This window comes from Schistocerca piceifrons, chromosome X (genome assembly GCF_021461385.2).
Source record: "Schistocerca piceifrons isolate TAMUIC-IGC-003096 chromosome X, iqSchPice1.1, whole genome shotgun sequence".
In the NCBI taxonomy this organism is placed as follows: Eukaryota; Metazoa; Arthropoda; class Insecta; order Orthoptera; family Acrididae; genus Schistocerca; species Schistocerca piceifrons.
The window spans coordinates 400,517,599-400,533,145 of NC_060149.1; the positions used below are offsets into that span (position 1 = coordinate 400,517,599).

Here is a 15,547-nt window from a genome sequence, read left to right on the forward strand (position 1 = left end):
CCTGACTTGGAGGAGGAGGAGGTGGATAGAAGGAAACTTTGCACTGTAGAGAGCAACTGAATAAGTCCATTCGTAGCAGCTGCATACTAAAATGACAGCTGAAAAATATCAGCACATTTTCTTTTCACTGTTGTCACAACAATACAATAAAGCTGAGGCATATGTGAATAGTGCAAGACTGATGATAAAAAAGCAGCCATATAACATTATTCCCATTACATGCAAATGGTCCAATTTTCTCTCTCTTTCTACAAGGTTTTTCGTCACACTAATTGGGAAAATAAACTACAGCTCAATAAGAAAAATAGGAATAAATTTCTAATTCAGACAAACTTTTTCCATATTGTCAACAGTATATTTTCAGTTCCATGTCAAGTCTTGTATCAATGATGGTAGTGACAAACCACTTCAATAAGTATCTTCTTTACAAATTTAGTATGTGATTAAAGAAACTTACTATCCAAATTAAAATATACATTTCTCATTAAAGCTGAGTTACATGAATATCTTAGTTATACTGGAAGAGCTTATATTTATGAAATGCAAATTAGATAAACCACTGCAATTTAATTCATCTGTCATCTTTCCGGCATTGTTTGAATCCACTGATGTTTCTCACGTCAATCTTTTTCTTCATCTACATACTTTTTCTGGAAGAAAGCTGCCAATATATAAGTCTGGAATTTGAATAATCTATGACTGCAAGCATGTTACCTCATACAATAAACTAATTTTCCTCCTGTAAGTGAATTTTGCATGTTTTACTCCATTGTTTGCATATTTAAGTATGCATATTATTTGACAGGTCATATTCAGAGCAAATGCATTTATACACAATTGTCGACAGATTAATGCACAATCACAGACAACAACTAATGATAAATAAACAAAAATTATTTTACAACATAGAAAAGAGAGAGAGAGCAGCTACACAATTGTTAAACCAACTTATGAACACTGTACTGGAAGTCTCAGCCTCTCTACATCAAAACAGATCAGGTGTTTGCAGACTAAGATATCAGCCTTACAATGCAGAATACTTACAACTGTTATCAAATAACAACATGTTACAAGTTATGAGGGAATCACAAAACTGACTGGATAAAAATACAAATTCATTGATCATTCATCTCAAAATTCATTTTTCCACTACAGTCACTGTAGATCATATACATGCACACTGACTTATGTGTATTGTACACTCAGTCTGTAAGTAAAATAGGTAATGATTATGTTTTCTACAAAAAGAAAATTTTTGGAATGCAAGGTACTTCGCTTCTAATAATTCTGCTTTGTACAATAAGAACAGGATAACTTCAAAACTTAATATTCTTTTTATACAGCACAATAAACTTAGTACATAAAAATGAAAAATTATTTGTGTACAAATTTTTGATCACATGTTTCTGTCACCAGAAAACGGCAGGATCAGTACAGTATATAGCATGTCTGAATATTACACATTACTGCTTAACACAACATTTGAATCTAATCTTTATTACGGTTCTACCCTGTCCAGCACAATAAAATTCTGCTAGACTGGTATATAAAATGAAAAAAAATGTAGAAATTATTTTGTAAAATGAGTTATTTTGGACTCATTTTCCTCTCTCTCTCTCTCTCTCTCTCTCTCTCTCTCTCTCTCTCTCTCTCTCTCTCTCTGCTCATGTTGGCACACAATTAGCTGAAAGTACTTTTTTCAGAGAAAACACACACACACACACACACACACACACACACACACACACACACACACACACACACATTCCTACTACAGTTTCGGACACACAAATTTTCAACCAATTTAATAAATCACACTTTAAATACTCCTACATACTTAAATAGTTCACATTATCTTCTTTGGTCAAATCTTCTCCTTACATTGTTCCATATTTCTCCACCTCATTTGTTAATGCTCTATTAAACAGCTAAACTAGCTGTAGTGACATGAAATGTTTTAAAAATATATTGATACCAAGGTCATTTTTCACCACTTTTTCCCACTATTCACATGAATGTTTGAGAACAAAACTTACTTGACTTTGAGCTGAGCAGTGGTTAGGAACTGAGTTCTTCACACAAATGTATTGTATATTACATAATTAGCTGCAGTATGAGTGGGGAAAAACAAGCAGTATCATCAGACAGAACAGAGTGAAATAGAATTTTGTCAATTTCTTGTCACAGAGTGTGTGCATACATTGTCTGACTCGATAATTTTCACTACACATATTCAACATCTCAAATTCTTTCTCCACGCCAAATAAACAATTGTACGTGATGAGCACCATGTAATTAGCAATATTTAAAAATAACGTATTGATTTAGGTACTTTACATGTATTTATGAATCGGACCTTAGAGCAACAATATATATCTCTGTTACTTTACAAATACGTGACTGTAAATTGTAAACGTTGATCTGTAACTTTTACATGAGGCTTAACAAAACTGTTACATTGTTTAGTGTGTGTGTTTGGTTTAAACATAACCAATCAGCAGTGCAGGGTATGAAGGTGAAAGCAAAGAAGTTTCCAACAGCAATGGAAATTCCTACACAGCTTACTTTCAGCTTCTGTAAGGCTGAGCCTGTCTCTCAGAAGTAAGCCACTCAACGAACTCGTCCAGCATCACCGGCCCTGCAGAAATTCATTTGTTAATGTACTTCCAACACAAATAGGCGTGCTGTTACTGCCCATGCAAAGACAATATGAAACTTCCTGCCAGATTAAAACTGTGTGCCGGACCGAGACTCGAACTCGGGACCTTTGCCTTTCGCGGGCAAGTGCTCTACCAACTGAGCTACCCAAGCACGACTCGTGCCCCATCCTCACAGCTTTACTTCTGCCAGTACCTCGTCTCCTACCTTTGGAAGTTTGGAAGGTAGGAGATGAGGTACTGGCAGAAGTAAAGCTGTGAGGACGGGGCACGAGTCGTGCTTGGGTAGCTCAGTTGGCAGAGCACTTGCCTGCAAAAGGCAAAGGTCCCGAGTTCGAGTCTCGGTCCGGCACACAGTTTTAATCTGCCAGGAAGTTTCATATCAGCACATACGCAGAGTGAAAAATCTCATTCTAAAGACAATACGAATTTAAATAAATTTATAATGCATGTATTATGAAGTTTAAAACACCTGTAAGCAAGGTTGAATGAAGGTTATACATCTCACAAGGCAACACTACTACATCCAACACCAAAATAATTTTTAGCATTTAACATCAAATAGCATTACTATAGTACAGATATTTTAGGTGAAGCATATCAAAATATTTTAATTTAAGTTATAAACAGCTGCTAGTCAAACACTAACTAGCAGTAGCTTACATATTTGAAAAAGAGTATTTAATATCATTAAGGAAATAATAATGTCAAAGTTAAATGGACAGTGGTCTACAGGGAAAATATTACTTAAAGACTAAAAGCAACACGCTATATACAGAAATCTGCCATATCAGAACTATGGCTTATACACAGTCTTCACTGATTAAAATGTTCTTCTTTGTATGCTATTTCCCACTATATTCAATTTTACCTACACTAAGAAAGGACTCTTCCCTTTGGAGAGAGAAAATTTTTAAAACAAGTTTCATGCTGTTGTGCAAACAGTTTGACAATTCATATTAAGGAAGCAGTATCAAACTTCTAGCTTTATCTCCCATATCTGCTAGTAAAATAACAGTAGGGTGACAAAGTACAACAGCAGGGTGACAAAGTACAACAGCAGGGTGACAAAGTACAACAGCAGGGTGACAAAGTACAACAGCAGGGTGACAAAGTACAACAGCAGGGTGACAAAGTACAACAGCAGGGTGACAAAGTACAACAGCAGGGTGACAAAGTACAACAGCAGGGTGACAAAGTACAACAGCAGGGTGACAAAGTACAACAGCAGGGTGACAAAGTACAACAGCAGGGTGACAAAGTACAACAGCAGGGTGACAAAGTACAACAGCAGGGTGACAAAGTACAACAGCAGGGTGACAAAGTACAACAGCAGGGTGACAAAGTACAACAGCAGGGTGACAAAGTACAACAGCAGGGTGACAAAGTACAACAGCAGGGTGACAAAGTACAACAGCAGGGTGACAAAGTACAACAGCAGGGTGACAAAGTACAACAGCAGGGTGACAAAGTACAACAGCAGGGTGACAAAGTACAACAGCAGGGTGACAAAGTACAACAGCAGGGTGACAAAGTACAACAGCAGGGTGACAAAGTACAACAGCAGGGTGACAAAGTACAACAGTAGGGTGACAAAGTACAACAGTAGGGTGACAAAGTACAACAGTAGGGTGACAAAGTACAACAGTAGGGTGACAAAGTACAACAGAAGTATGACAATGGAAAGTATTGGTAACATAGCCAAGATATCTCAAATACATGTGCAGTATGCGATGCAAAGGAATTTCTATATATTAGTCTTGGTGGTACAGTATTTCTATAGAAATGGACTGGCTAGAGGCAATGTGGCCACCTAAGGTGGAGGTCTGAGAATGGATGGCACCAGCAGATCAGTTTAAACATTCCTAAATACTTTCACTGCATCTAGGATCACTTTCAAGTAGGCAACAAGCGAAGTGGTGTGGTAGTTAAGACACTGGGCAAGTCTTCTGAAAGAGTGTGGCTCATATACCACAATAAAAATGTTAGCTTCAATCTTACATTTTTCATAAAGGAGAATTATCTGCATGTACGTATTATCAGATATTTGTGGCAATATTCAGCAAGTTCTGAACAAAATATCAATCTGATGCAAAGTCTGGTAACTAGTTATTACTGTTGAGGAATATATTATGGTACACTTCACTTCAGGAAAAGTAAAAAACATAATACCCTTTGAGTATCAGGTTACCAAGTGATAACTAGTATCCATCTTTGTCAAATAATAGCCTAAAAGTGTCTGGGCACTGTATATAGAATTATCCATCAGCTCAGTTTTAAATAATGGAAATAGCAGGTGTCAATTTATTTGTAGGATACTGGGAAACTTTAAATTTTTTTATCAAGAGGAAAACAGACAGGATTTAACTACTACTCAACGATATCATCATTACAGATTGGGCACAAGTTCAGAAATAAATCAGCAATATTCTTTTCAAAGGACACTTTCTCAAATTTGCCTTAAGCAATTTAGATTTTCCATAAAATAAAAAGTCTTGATGGTGACATGAACCACCATACTTCCAAATAAAAGTCCAGTGTACTATTCACCACACCCCCTTCACTTTGTTTTATTGGTGAAAGATTGCTATGGAATACTGTTATGTATTTGGGACCCATTACATATGAAACTTATGGGTTCACTGAATGTACACAACAGATTAGTCTTAATGTTCACAGGCTGTTTAGAGGAAAAACTGATGCCACACACCCTTATTCTACTAAAGACTACATTTGGAATTTAAGCTAGGAGAGGTCCTCTTCACAAATATAAATACCCTCAGTTAAAAGTGCAGTATATTAAAATATCTATAAAACTAACTCCTCAACAGAGTACCAGTTCCCCACTCTGTTCGGGCTCAGTTATAAATATATAAACTTGAAGAAAATTTTGGCCAATGTTGGTTTAGAAGGTGGCATACCTTTTGGGGGGAAAAAGTGTGCACCATAGGATGTACAAGCTTGAGACCACAGAACATGAGCAAATTCAATACAATGAGATTGCAGCTTACACACTTACAGCCAACTTCACAATTAACAACATAAATAAGACATTCTAATGTGGAATATACTTTAGCTGTCTGCAAAACACACACACACACACACACACACACACACACACACACACACACACCTTACACCTTATCGGAAGCAAGAGGCCAGCAGACAGCTATTCATTGTGCTTGAAATGTTTGCACTTGCTTCTGAATGTGATAGCAGAAAATGATTGACATATTACAGATTAGTACTAACAATATTATGCACCAGTTGTAAAAAATGTGTGATTTATTTACCACAACATATCTCAGTATTAGATTACCCCACCATCAAGTTCTACAAAACAAGGAAGCATCATTACCTCCTGTTACTGCACATACTAAAGCACATGTAAATTTATCTATATTGCTCTGTAGTATAACATACCTTAAATTTAATATTCCACTAGGGAAGATGAAAAGTAAAAATTGAGCAGCAACCATGCACTAAAAAACACACAAAAACTCCTCGTACATCTCACACGGGTGCGTAACACTAGCACAAAGCTCAGTTATTAACTACAGTCAACTGCCCATACCTACTGAAGATTGCACTACGATGATGTATATGTATCACAGCTCCTAACAATGCTGCTGTCTACAGTGAAATCTATGAAAAGTTTATGCATCAAATCATAACAAATCCTAAAAACTAATCTTTCACCTCTGATCTAATGTTTGCATCCATTGTGAATAACCAACAGGAAACATTACCACTTAATGACAACTAAGAAGATTAGGTTGATGGCTGATTCTAACACGAACATCACTAAAGTGGGCCCATAAATGCCTTAGGACACTCCTGTCTTTTCATTCACCACATTGATGCATTCCTCCTTTAAAGTGCAAAACTATCTATTTCATCTAAATTTGACAGCAATCAACCACGTTCTTTATTTGCAATACTTTGAAGCTGCCTGTGCTGCTTCTCCTTAACGGTCATTAAGTTTTAATGTTTCCTGTTGGTTATTCTCAATGTATGCTAATAATGCAACATAGGTGCAACATTGGTTTTTGGGGGTTTGCTATGACCTGACACATACATTTTAAAGTAGACAGTAGCATCAATGGGGGCTGTGATATATATGTGTAACATGGTAGTACAATCTTAGGCAGGCGAGGGCAGTTGGCTTTAGTTAATAACTGAGCTTTGTGCTAGTGTTACGTGCTAAGGAAAAGTTCTCATGTATTTCACAACGCACAGTTGTTGCTTGCCTTTTAAATTTGACATTCCCTAATGGTACATTAACTGTGTATGTAATACTAAAGGGTAATATAGATTGATTTATATATGTGTGTCCATATGTGTACTAATATGAAGAAATGATTTGTGTTTGTTTTATATAACTTGATGATGGGATAATGTAGTGCAAAAACATGATGTGATACATAAATCACACATTTTCAGCAACTAACATTTAGTATTCTCAGTACTGATTCATGATGCTGTTGTACCATGACTTCACAAGATATAATGGAATTGGTTTACATCCACTATACTTATCACTAAAAACTGACACCACTTGCTCTCAATACCCTTAACACACTATGAAACAGTTATTGAATGGGCTACTACTAAGAATATGAGGATCACAAACTTTCTGTGTGAAACTGGCACTGTCTGAGAATGAGACCAACAGCAGAAAAGATCTACATTTTTACAGAACATGTGTGCTTCCTAAAGAGTGCAACATTTATAGAAGTAAAATACAGGAGATGGTAAAAGTCTCTAAAAACAAATTCAGTGTCAACAGAGAAGACTGTTATAGTCTTCCAGCTTTATGGCATCCACCTATCAACATTTTTAAGTTTAGGCAAATGGGTAAGAGAAACATCCCTGTAACATTGGAATGCTATTCTACTTGACATTGACATGCTGATTAAATATCCAGGCATAACATTGAAACGAACATGAAATTGAATGAGTACACAAGGTAAGGGGTAGCGAAGATGAATAAACAACTACAGTTAGTCGAGATTATTTGATGCACCTACAAAGTGGCCGTGTGTGGAACTGCTTGTGTAATTGATTTTTGACTACTGCTCTAGTGTCAGATTCTTACCAGGTCGGATTACCAGAATGCATCAAAGCAATTTGGAAGTATGCTATCAAATTTCTCACCAGTCAGTACAATAAGTACAAGAGTGCTACAGAAATACTTTGCAAGTTTGAATACAAATTGCTGGAGGGAAGATGGTCATTTCACAAAAGGCTGCTGAACTTTTTCCAGGATGAATTTTCACTCTGCAGAGGAGTGAATACAGTTTGGGAGCTTCTTGGCAGATTAAACTGCATGATGGACAAAGACTTGACCTGGAACCTTTGCTTGTAATGCAGGCAAGGTTCTTGGTTCAAACCTCAGTCCAGACAGTTAAAACCATCATCAAGCAATTTGACAAACTGCATAACAATTCTACTTCTTCCAATATCCATCTTGCACAAGGCCTGTATAGAGAAAATAAGCAAGACTAGGGCTCACCAAAAGGTAAACAAGCAATCACTTTCCTCTCACTCCTTTTGCTTAAGGAACAGGAAAGGGAATGATCAGCAATGGTACTTTGTACCTCAACCACACACTGTACAGGAACATGCATGCATGCATGCATGAACATATGTAGATACCTGCCACTGTAATCAAATAAATGTTAAATTTTTTCCCTTTGCGAAAGTAGTTTGCGATAAAGAACCAACAGTTCGAAACTTAATATTTCAGACAGTACATAATCTCTAATGAGCAATGTGTATGATGCATGTGTTTGTAAACTACTTATATTTGTTGTCAAACAAAAGTTGGACATTTTAACACTACCTTGAAAAACCAAATGCATTCATATGTGACATGACCACAGTTGATGTTAGCTGTGTTTAAGTACCTGCCCAGTTGTCAAAGATGGAGCATTACTCATTACAGGAACTTGCAGACATACATTTAGTGTATGGCACAGAAGGACAGTGTTTGCAAAGTGTAACAAATGTACAGAAGATCCACAACAGCTTTCACCGTAAGAGGAAGATAACTATCACCATGGATAAAATGTTGCAAAGAAGCCATAGAGAGGTGGCTGATATTCTTGACAAAGAAGAGTTTGCACAGTAGAATCTGATACATGAAGTTGAATCATGAGGAAGACATTTCATCAATAAGCCACCCATCCACATGGCAAAATCACTTTGAGCAATTGCTAGAAGTTGGCACTGTTGACATATTGGGAAAGTTGTTTATTTGAATAAAAAAATTCACGTATTAGTCTCCAAACATTAGTTCAGGGACATAGTACAGTGCCTCTCAGAACTTTCAGTTGTGTAACATAGCACATTATATAAAAGAAAGACTGTTGAAAATATTTTTATATCCCAAATTATGGCTGTAAGATACTTTGCATCACGGCTAAGATTTGTCAAACAACTGATCCACAAAAAAGTGTTATGAGCACCGATTCAGATAGAACAAAAGAATTTGGCTAGTAAGAACAACAAAATAAAGTCAGGAGAAACATGCAACTTATGGTCAGGGAAAACAATCACTGTAGCAATGGTGAATATGTTTCCATTTCTAAGCATTATTTTTTCAACTTTTATAAAACTGTTTAATGACAGAAAAATAAATCACTCATTGGATCATTAAAGACTACAATAAAACAAACATACTTACAAGCACCGTCAACATCGTAATTAGACAGATCATTCACTATAGTACGCGAGAATTCAAAAATATTGCACCATTGGTCTTTATTAATAACTTTGTATTTTGAGCTTTCTAGGAAAGAGTTGAACTGACTGAAGAGAGACCATTGTTTTCCCAGCAACAACTTCAACATGGCCTTTGCAGTCTCAATGTCCATGCTGCGTTGCTCCTTGTCCTGATGGAAGGGAACGAAGTCATAGTAGAAACTCAAAATACATGAAATGATCAATTTGCTCATTATATCAACACAGCAAAAGTTTGTAAAACCATCAATTTAACATTCAATTCTTTTGTATCTTACTTATAACTACTGCCTAAATCCTAAATACAAATAGGAAAGCCTGAAACACTGCACCTCTGGACAGTCTAACACTTCATTTCTGCAACACTTGAGTATCAACAGTATTCCTCTTACCACCAAGAGACATGCCAAGTTCCATATGTACATACTCGACCATATTGAAACCCACCACCACCACCACCACCACCACCACCACCACCACCACCGATCTGGTCTCTTTCCACAACATTCATCTGATTATACGAACTACCACTTTCCCCTCATTTTTCATAAATTAACTATTTTTTAGTTTGCTAAAAACTATAATCAACTTCAAAAAGTTTGAGGAAATTTTTAATTTTTTACCACAGGTTTTTCTGCTGCCTTAATAGAAATCTTGTTTTGTTTAAATGCTTCAGTTCTTACAGGGCATTAGTAATTTCTCAGCTCAACTGATAATAAGCTAATCAGCAGGCTTTGTTTAAAGTTATTTGTTCACTGTCCTGTAGTCCATTGCACCAGCCAAGATGCAGCCCCACTATGAATGCTGTTCTCAAATACTGTGTAAGTTGCTTGATATTCATAAGCACCTAGAGATAACCGTGACTACTGTCAAACAACTGGCACCTGCTGCGAATTCGTGTGTTGGAAGAGCTCCAAAGAGTCATGTACCTGTGGTACTGGTACCAAAGTTACCTCAAGTACTATCCTACCCTATGGATCATATTGCCTCTGCAGAAAGTAGGAGATCTGTCATTACTCCTCCACTTGACTGCGGGTGGCATTTCAATGGTAGATCTAGGCAACATATACAGGGCGGAGAGCGACCAGGGAGGATTCAGGGTGTTATACCAACACCCTTAATCAAAAAATCTGAGGTGCTGTCTTTCACTCAAACAGAGTCAGTGGGACTCACTTCACCTGTTTTGGGTAAACCTGTTTTGTTCAGTGTCAAGAGGAAGCAAACGAAAAACGGTAAGAGTCTATTAATTGTCGGCAGGGACATGACAATAAGGGACAGGAAAGAACATCAGGTGTACACAATGTGTATGCTGTGGTGCCTCATTCAACATGTTGAAGAGGCTATTCTGGTAGCCTATGAGGGAACAAAATGCAAGCAAATCCACATTGTGGTGCATGATGGAACAAATGACACCTGTCATCTGAGCTCTGAGGGTGTACTGGAGATCATTCCAGCAACTGGCAGAGAAGGTTGAGGAGACCACTGCTGTCCAGGAGTTTCAATGAAGCTCACAATTTGTAATATTGTCCCTAAAACTGATTGTGGCCCCTTGGTTCTGAGTTGAATGAAAGGATTGAACCAGATACTTTGGAGGTCTGAACTTCACTAATTCCCACCATATCTAACTTTAACCTATCCATTTCCCTTTTTAAATTTTCTAACCCACCTGCCCGATTAAGGGATATGACATTCCACACTCCGATCCGTAGAAAGCCAGTTTTCTTTCTCCTGATAACGACACCCTCTTCAGTAGTCTCCACCCGGAGATCCGAATGGGGGACTATTTTACCTCTGGAATATTTTACCCAAGAGGACACCATCACTTAACCATACAGTAAAGCTGCAGGCCCTTGGGAAAAATTACGGCTGCAGTTCCCCTTGCTTTCAGTCGTTCGCAGTGCCAGCACAGCAAGGCCATTTTGGTTAGTGTTACAAGGCCAGATCAGTCAATAATCCAGACTGTTGCCATGCAACTACTGAAAAGGCTGCTGCCCCTCTTCAGGAACCACACGTTTGTCTAGCCTCTCAACAGATACCCCTCCGTTGTGGTTGCACCTACGGTACCGCCATATGTATCGCTTAGATATAGCGGAAATTAGTGAAGTTCGGTGGCAGGAAGAACAAGACTTTTGGTCAGGTGAATACAGGGTTATAAATACAAAATCAAATAGGGGTAATGCAGAAGTAGGTTTAATAATGAATAAGAAAATAGGAGTGCGGGTAAGCTACTACAAACAGCATAGTGAACGCATTATTGTGGCCAAGATAGACACGAAGCCCACGCCTACTACAGTAGTACAAGTTTATATGCCAACTAGCTCTGCAGATGATGAGGAAATTGATGAAATGTATGACAAAATAAAAGAAATTATTCAGGTAGTGAAGGGAGATGAAAATTTAATAGTCATGGGTAACTGGAATACGAGAGTCGGAAAAGGGAGAGAAGGAAACATAGTAGGTGAATATGGATTGAGGGTACGAAATGAAAGAGGAAGCCGTCTGGTAGAAGTTTGCACAGAGCGTAACTTAATCATAGCTAACATTTGGTTCAAGAATCATGAAAGAAGGTTGTATACATGGAAGAAGCCTGGAGATACTAGGAGGTATCAGATGCTTTATATAATGGTAAGACAGAGTTAGGAACCAGGTTTTAAATTTTAAGAAATTTCCAGGGGCAGATGTGGACTCTGACCACAATCTGTTGGTTATGAACTGCACATTAAAACTGAGGAAACTGCAAAAAGGTGGGAATTTAAGGAGATGGAACCTGGATAAACTGACTAAACCAAAGGTTGTACAGAGTTTCAGGGAGAGCACGAGGAAACAACTGACAGGAATGGGGGAGAGAAATACAGTAGAAGAAGAATGGGTAGCTCTGAAGGATGAAGTAGTGAAGGCAGCAGAGGATCAAGCAGGTAAAAAGACGAGGGCTAGTAGAAATCCTTGGGTAATAGAAGAAATATTGAATTTAATTGATGAAAGGAGAAAATATAAAAATGCAGTAAATGAAGCAGGCAAAAAGGAATACAAACGTCTCAAAAATGAGATCGACAGGAACTGCAAAATGGCGAAGCACGGGTGGCTAGAGGACAAATGAAAGGATGTAGAGGCTTATCTCACTAGGGGTAAAATAGATATGGCCTACATGAAAATTAAAGAGACCTTTGGAGAAAAGAGAACCACTTGTATGAATATCAAGAGCTCAGATGGAAACCCAGTTCTAACCAAAGAAGGGAAAGCAGAAGAGTGGAGGGAGTATATAGAGGGTCTATACAAGGGTGATGTACTTGAGGACAATATTATGGAAATGGAAGAGAATGTAGATGAAGATGAAATGGGAGATACATTACTGTGTGAAGAGTTTGGCAGAGCACTGAAAGACCTAAGTCGAAACAAGGCCCCGGGAGTAGACAACATTCCATTAGAACTACTGACAGCCTTGGGAGAGCCAGTCCTGGCTAAAATTTACAGACGCGCGAAATTTGGCACGGTCTTCAATGCGAGATGCCTTTAATAGGTTCCACAACGAAACATTGTCTCCAAATTTGGTAGAAAATCCGAAGAAATTCTGGTCGTACGTAAAGTACACAAGCGGCAAGACACAGTCAATACCTTCGCTGCGCAGTGCCGATGGTAATGTTACCGACGACTGTGCCGCTAAAGCGGAGTTATTGAATGCAGTTTTCCGAAATTCCTTCACCAGGGAAGACGAATGGAATATTCCAGAATTTGAAACACAAACAGCTGCTACCATGAGTTTCTTATAAGTAGATACCTTAGGGGTTGCGAAGCAACTCAAATCGCTTGATACGGGCAAGTCTTCGGGTCCAGATTGTATACTGATTAGGTTCCTTTCAGATTACACTGATACAATAGCTCCCTACTTAGCAATCATATACAACCGCTCGCTCACCGATAGATCTGTACCTACAGATTGGAAAATTGTGCAGGTCGCACCAGTGTTTAAGAAGGGTAGTAGGAGTAATCCATCAAACTACAGACCTATATCATTGACATCGGTTTGCAGTAGGGTTTTGGAGCATATACTGTATTCAAACATTATGAATCACCTCGAAGGGAATGATCTATTGATACGTAATCAGCATGGTTTCAGAAAACATCGTTCTTGTGCAACGCAGCTAGCTCTTTATTCGCACGAAGTAATCGACAGGGGATCTCAAGTTGATTCCGTATTTCTAGATTTCCGGAAAGCTTTTGACACCATTCCTCACAAGCGACTTCTAATCAAGCTGCGGGCCGGGCCTATGGGGTATCGTCTCAGTTGTGCGACTGGATTCTTGATTTCCTGTCAGGAAGGTCGCAGTTCGTAGTAATAGACGGCAAATCATCAAGTAAAACTGAAGTGATATCAGGTGTTCCCCAGGGAAGCGTCCTGGGACCTCTGCTGTTCCTGATCTATATAAATGACCTGGGTGACAATCTGAGCAGCTGTCTTAGGTTGTTCGCAGATGATGCTGTAATTTACCGTCTAGTAAGGTCATCCGAAGACCAGTAGCAGTTGCAAAGCAATTTAGAAAAGATTGCTGTATGGTGTGGCAGGTGGCAGTTGACACTAAATAATGAAAAGTGTGATGTGATCCACATGAGTTCCAAAAGAAATCCGTTGGAATTCGATTACTTGATAAATAGTACAATTCTCAAGGCTGTCAATTCAACTAAGTACCTGGGTGTTAAAATTACGAACAACTTCAGTTGGAAAGACCACATAGATAATATTGTGGGGAAGGCGAGCCTAAGGTTGCGTTTCATTGGCAGGACACTCAGAAGTGGCAGACTCTGCAAGAGAGGCGCTCTGCATCGCGGTGTAGCTTGCTCGCCAGGTTTCGAGAGGGTGCGTTTCTGGATGAGGTATCGAATATATTGCTTCCCTCTACTTATACCTCCCGAGGAGATCACGAATGTAAAATTAGAGAGATTAGAGCGCGCACGGAGGCTTTCAGACAGTCGTTCTTCCCGCAAACCATACGCGACTGGAACAGGAAAGGGAGGTAATGACAGTGGCACGTAAAGTGCCCTCCGCCACACACCGTTGGGTGGCTTGCGGAGTATCAATGTAGATGTAGATGTAGAAGATGCAACAAGTCCACTAAAGAGACAGCTTACACTACACTCGTTCGTCCTCTGTTAGAATATTGCTGCGCGGTGTGGGATCCTTACCAGGTGGGATTGACGGAGGACATCGAAAGGGTGCAAAAAAAGGGCAGCTCGTTTTGTATTATCACGTAGTAGGGGAGAGAGAGTGGCAGATATGATACGCGAATTGGGATGGAAGTCATTAAAGCGAAGACTTTTTTCGTCGCGGCGAGATCTACTTACGAAATTTCAGTCACCAACTTTCTCTTCCGAATGCGAAAATATTTTGTTGAGCCCAACCTACATAGGTAGGAATGATCATCAAAATAAAATAAGAGAAATCAGAGCTCCAACAGAAAGGTTTAGGTGTTAGTTTTTCCCGCGTGCTGTTCGGGAGTGGAATGGTAGAGAGAGAGTATGATTGTGGTTCGACGAACCCTCTGCCAAGCACTTAAAAGTGAATTGCAGAGTAGTCATGTAGAACTCTACCATCTGGTGAGCAAGAGGTACGAGACAGGTGAAATACCCTCAGACTTCAAGAAGAATATAATAATTCCAATCCCAAAGAAAGCAGGTGTTGATAGGTGTGAAAATTACCGAACTATCAGCTTAATAAGTCACAGCTGCAAAACACTAACATGAATTCTTTACAGACGAATGGAAAAACTGGTTGAAGCCGACCTCGTGGAAGATCAGTTTGGAGTCCATAGAAATGTTGGAACACGTGAGGCAATACTGACCTTACGACTTATCTCAGAAGAAAGATTAAGGAAAGGCAAACCTACATTTGTAGCATTTGTAGACTTAGAGAAAGCTTTGGACAATGTTGACTGAAATACTCTGTTTCAAATTCTGAAGGTGGCAGGGGTAAAATACAAGTAGCAAAATGCTATTTACAATTTGTACAGAAACCAGATGGCAGTTATAAGAGTCGAGGGGCATGAAAGAGAAGCAGTGGTTGGGAAGGGAGTGAGACAGGGTTGTAGCCTCTCCCAGATGTTATTCAATCTGTGTATTGAGCAAGCAGTAAAGGAAACAAAAGAAAAATTCGG

At 38.7% G+C, this 15,547-nt stretch overlaps 1 protein-coding gene across 1 annotated transcript in view; it reads right to left on the reverse strand.

The window, feature by feature from the left end:
* Positions 1 to 1,595: 1,595 nt before the first annotated feature.
* LOC124722873 (DCN1-like protein 4) overlaps positions 1,596 to 15,547 on the reverse strand; it is a 146,558-nt gene continuing 132,606 nt past the window's right edge. Inside the window, exons 6-7 of the mRNA XM_047248009.1 lie at positions 9,346 to 9,553; positions 1,596 to 2,638 (exon numbers count right to left, since the gene is read on the reverse strand). Coding sequence (XP_047103965.1) covers positions 2,568 to 2,638; positions 9,346 to 9,553 — 279 coding nt within the window. The 3' untranslated portion in view covers positions 1,596 to 2,567. The remainder of the gene's footprint in view (positions 2,639 to 9,345; positions 9,554 to 15,547) is intronic.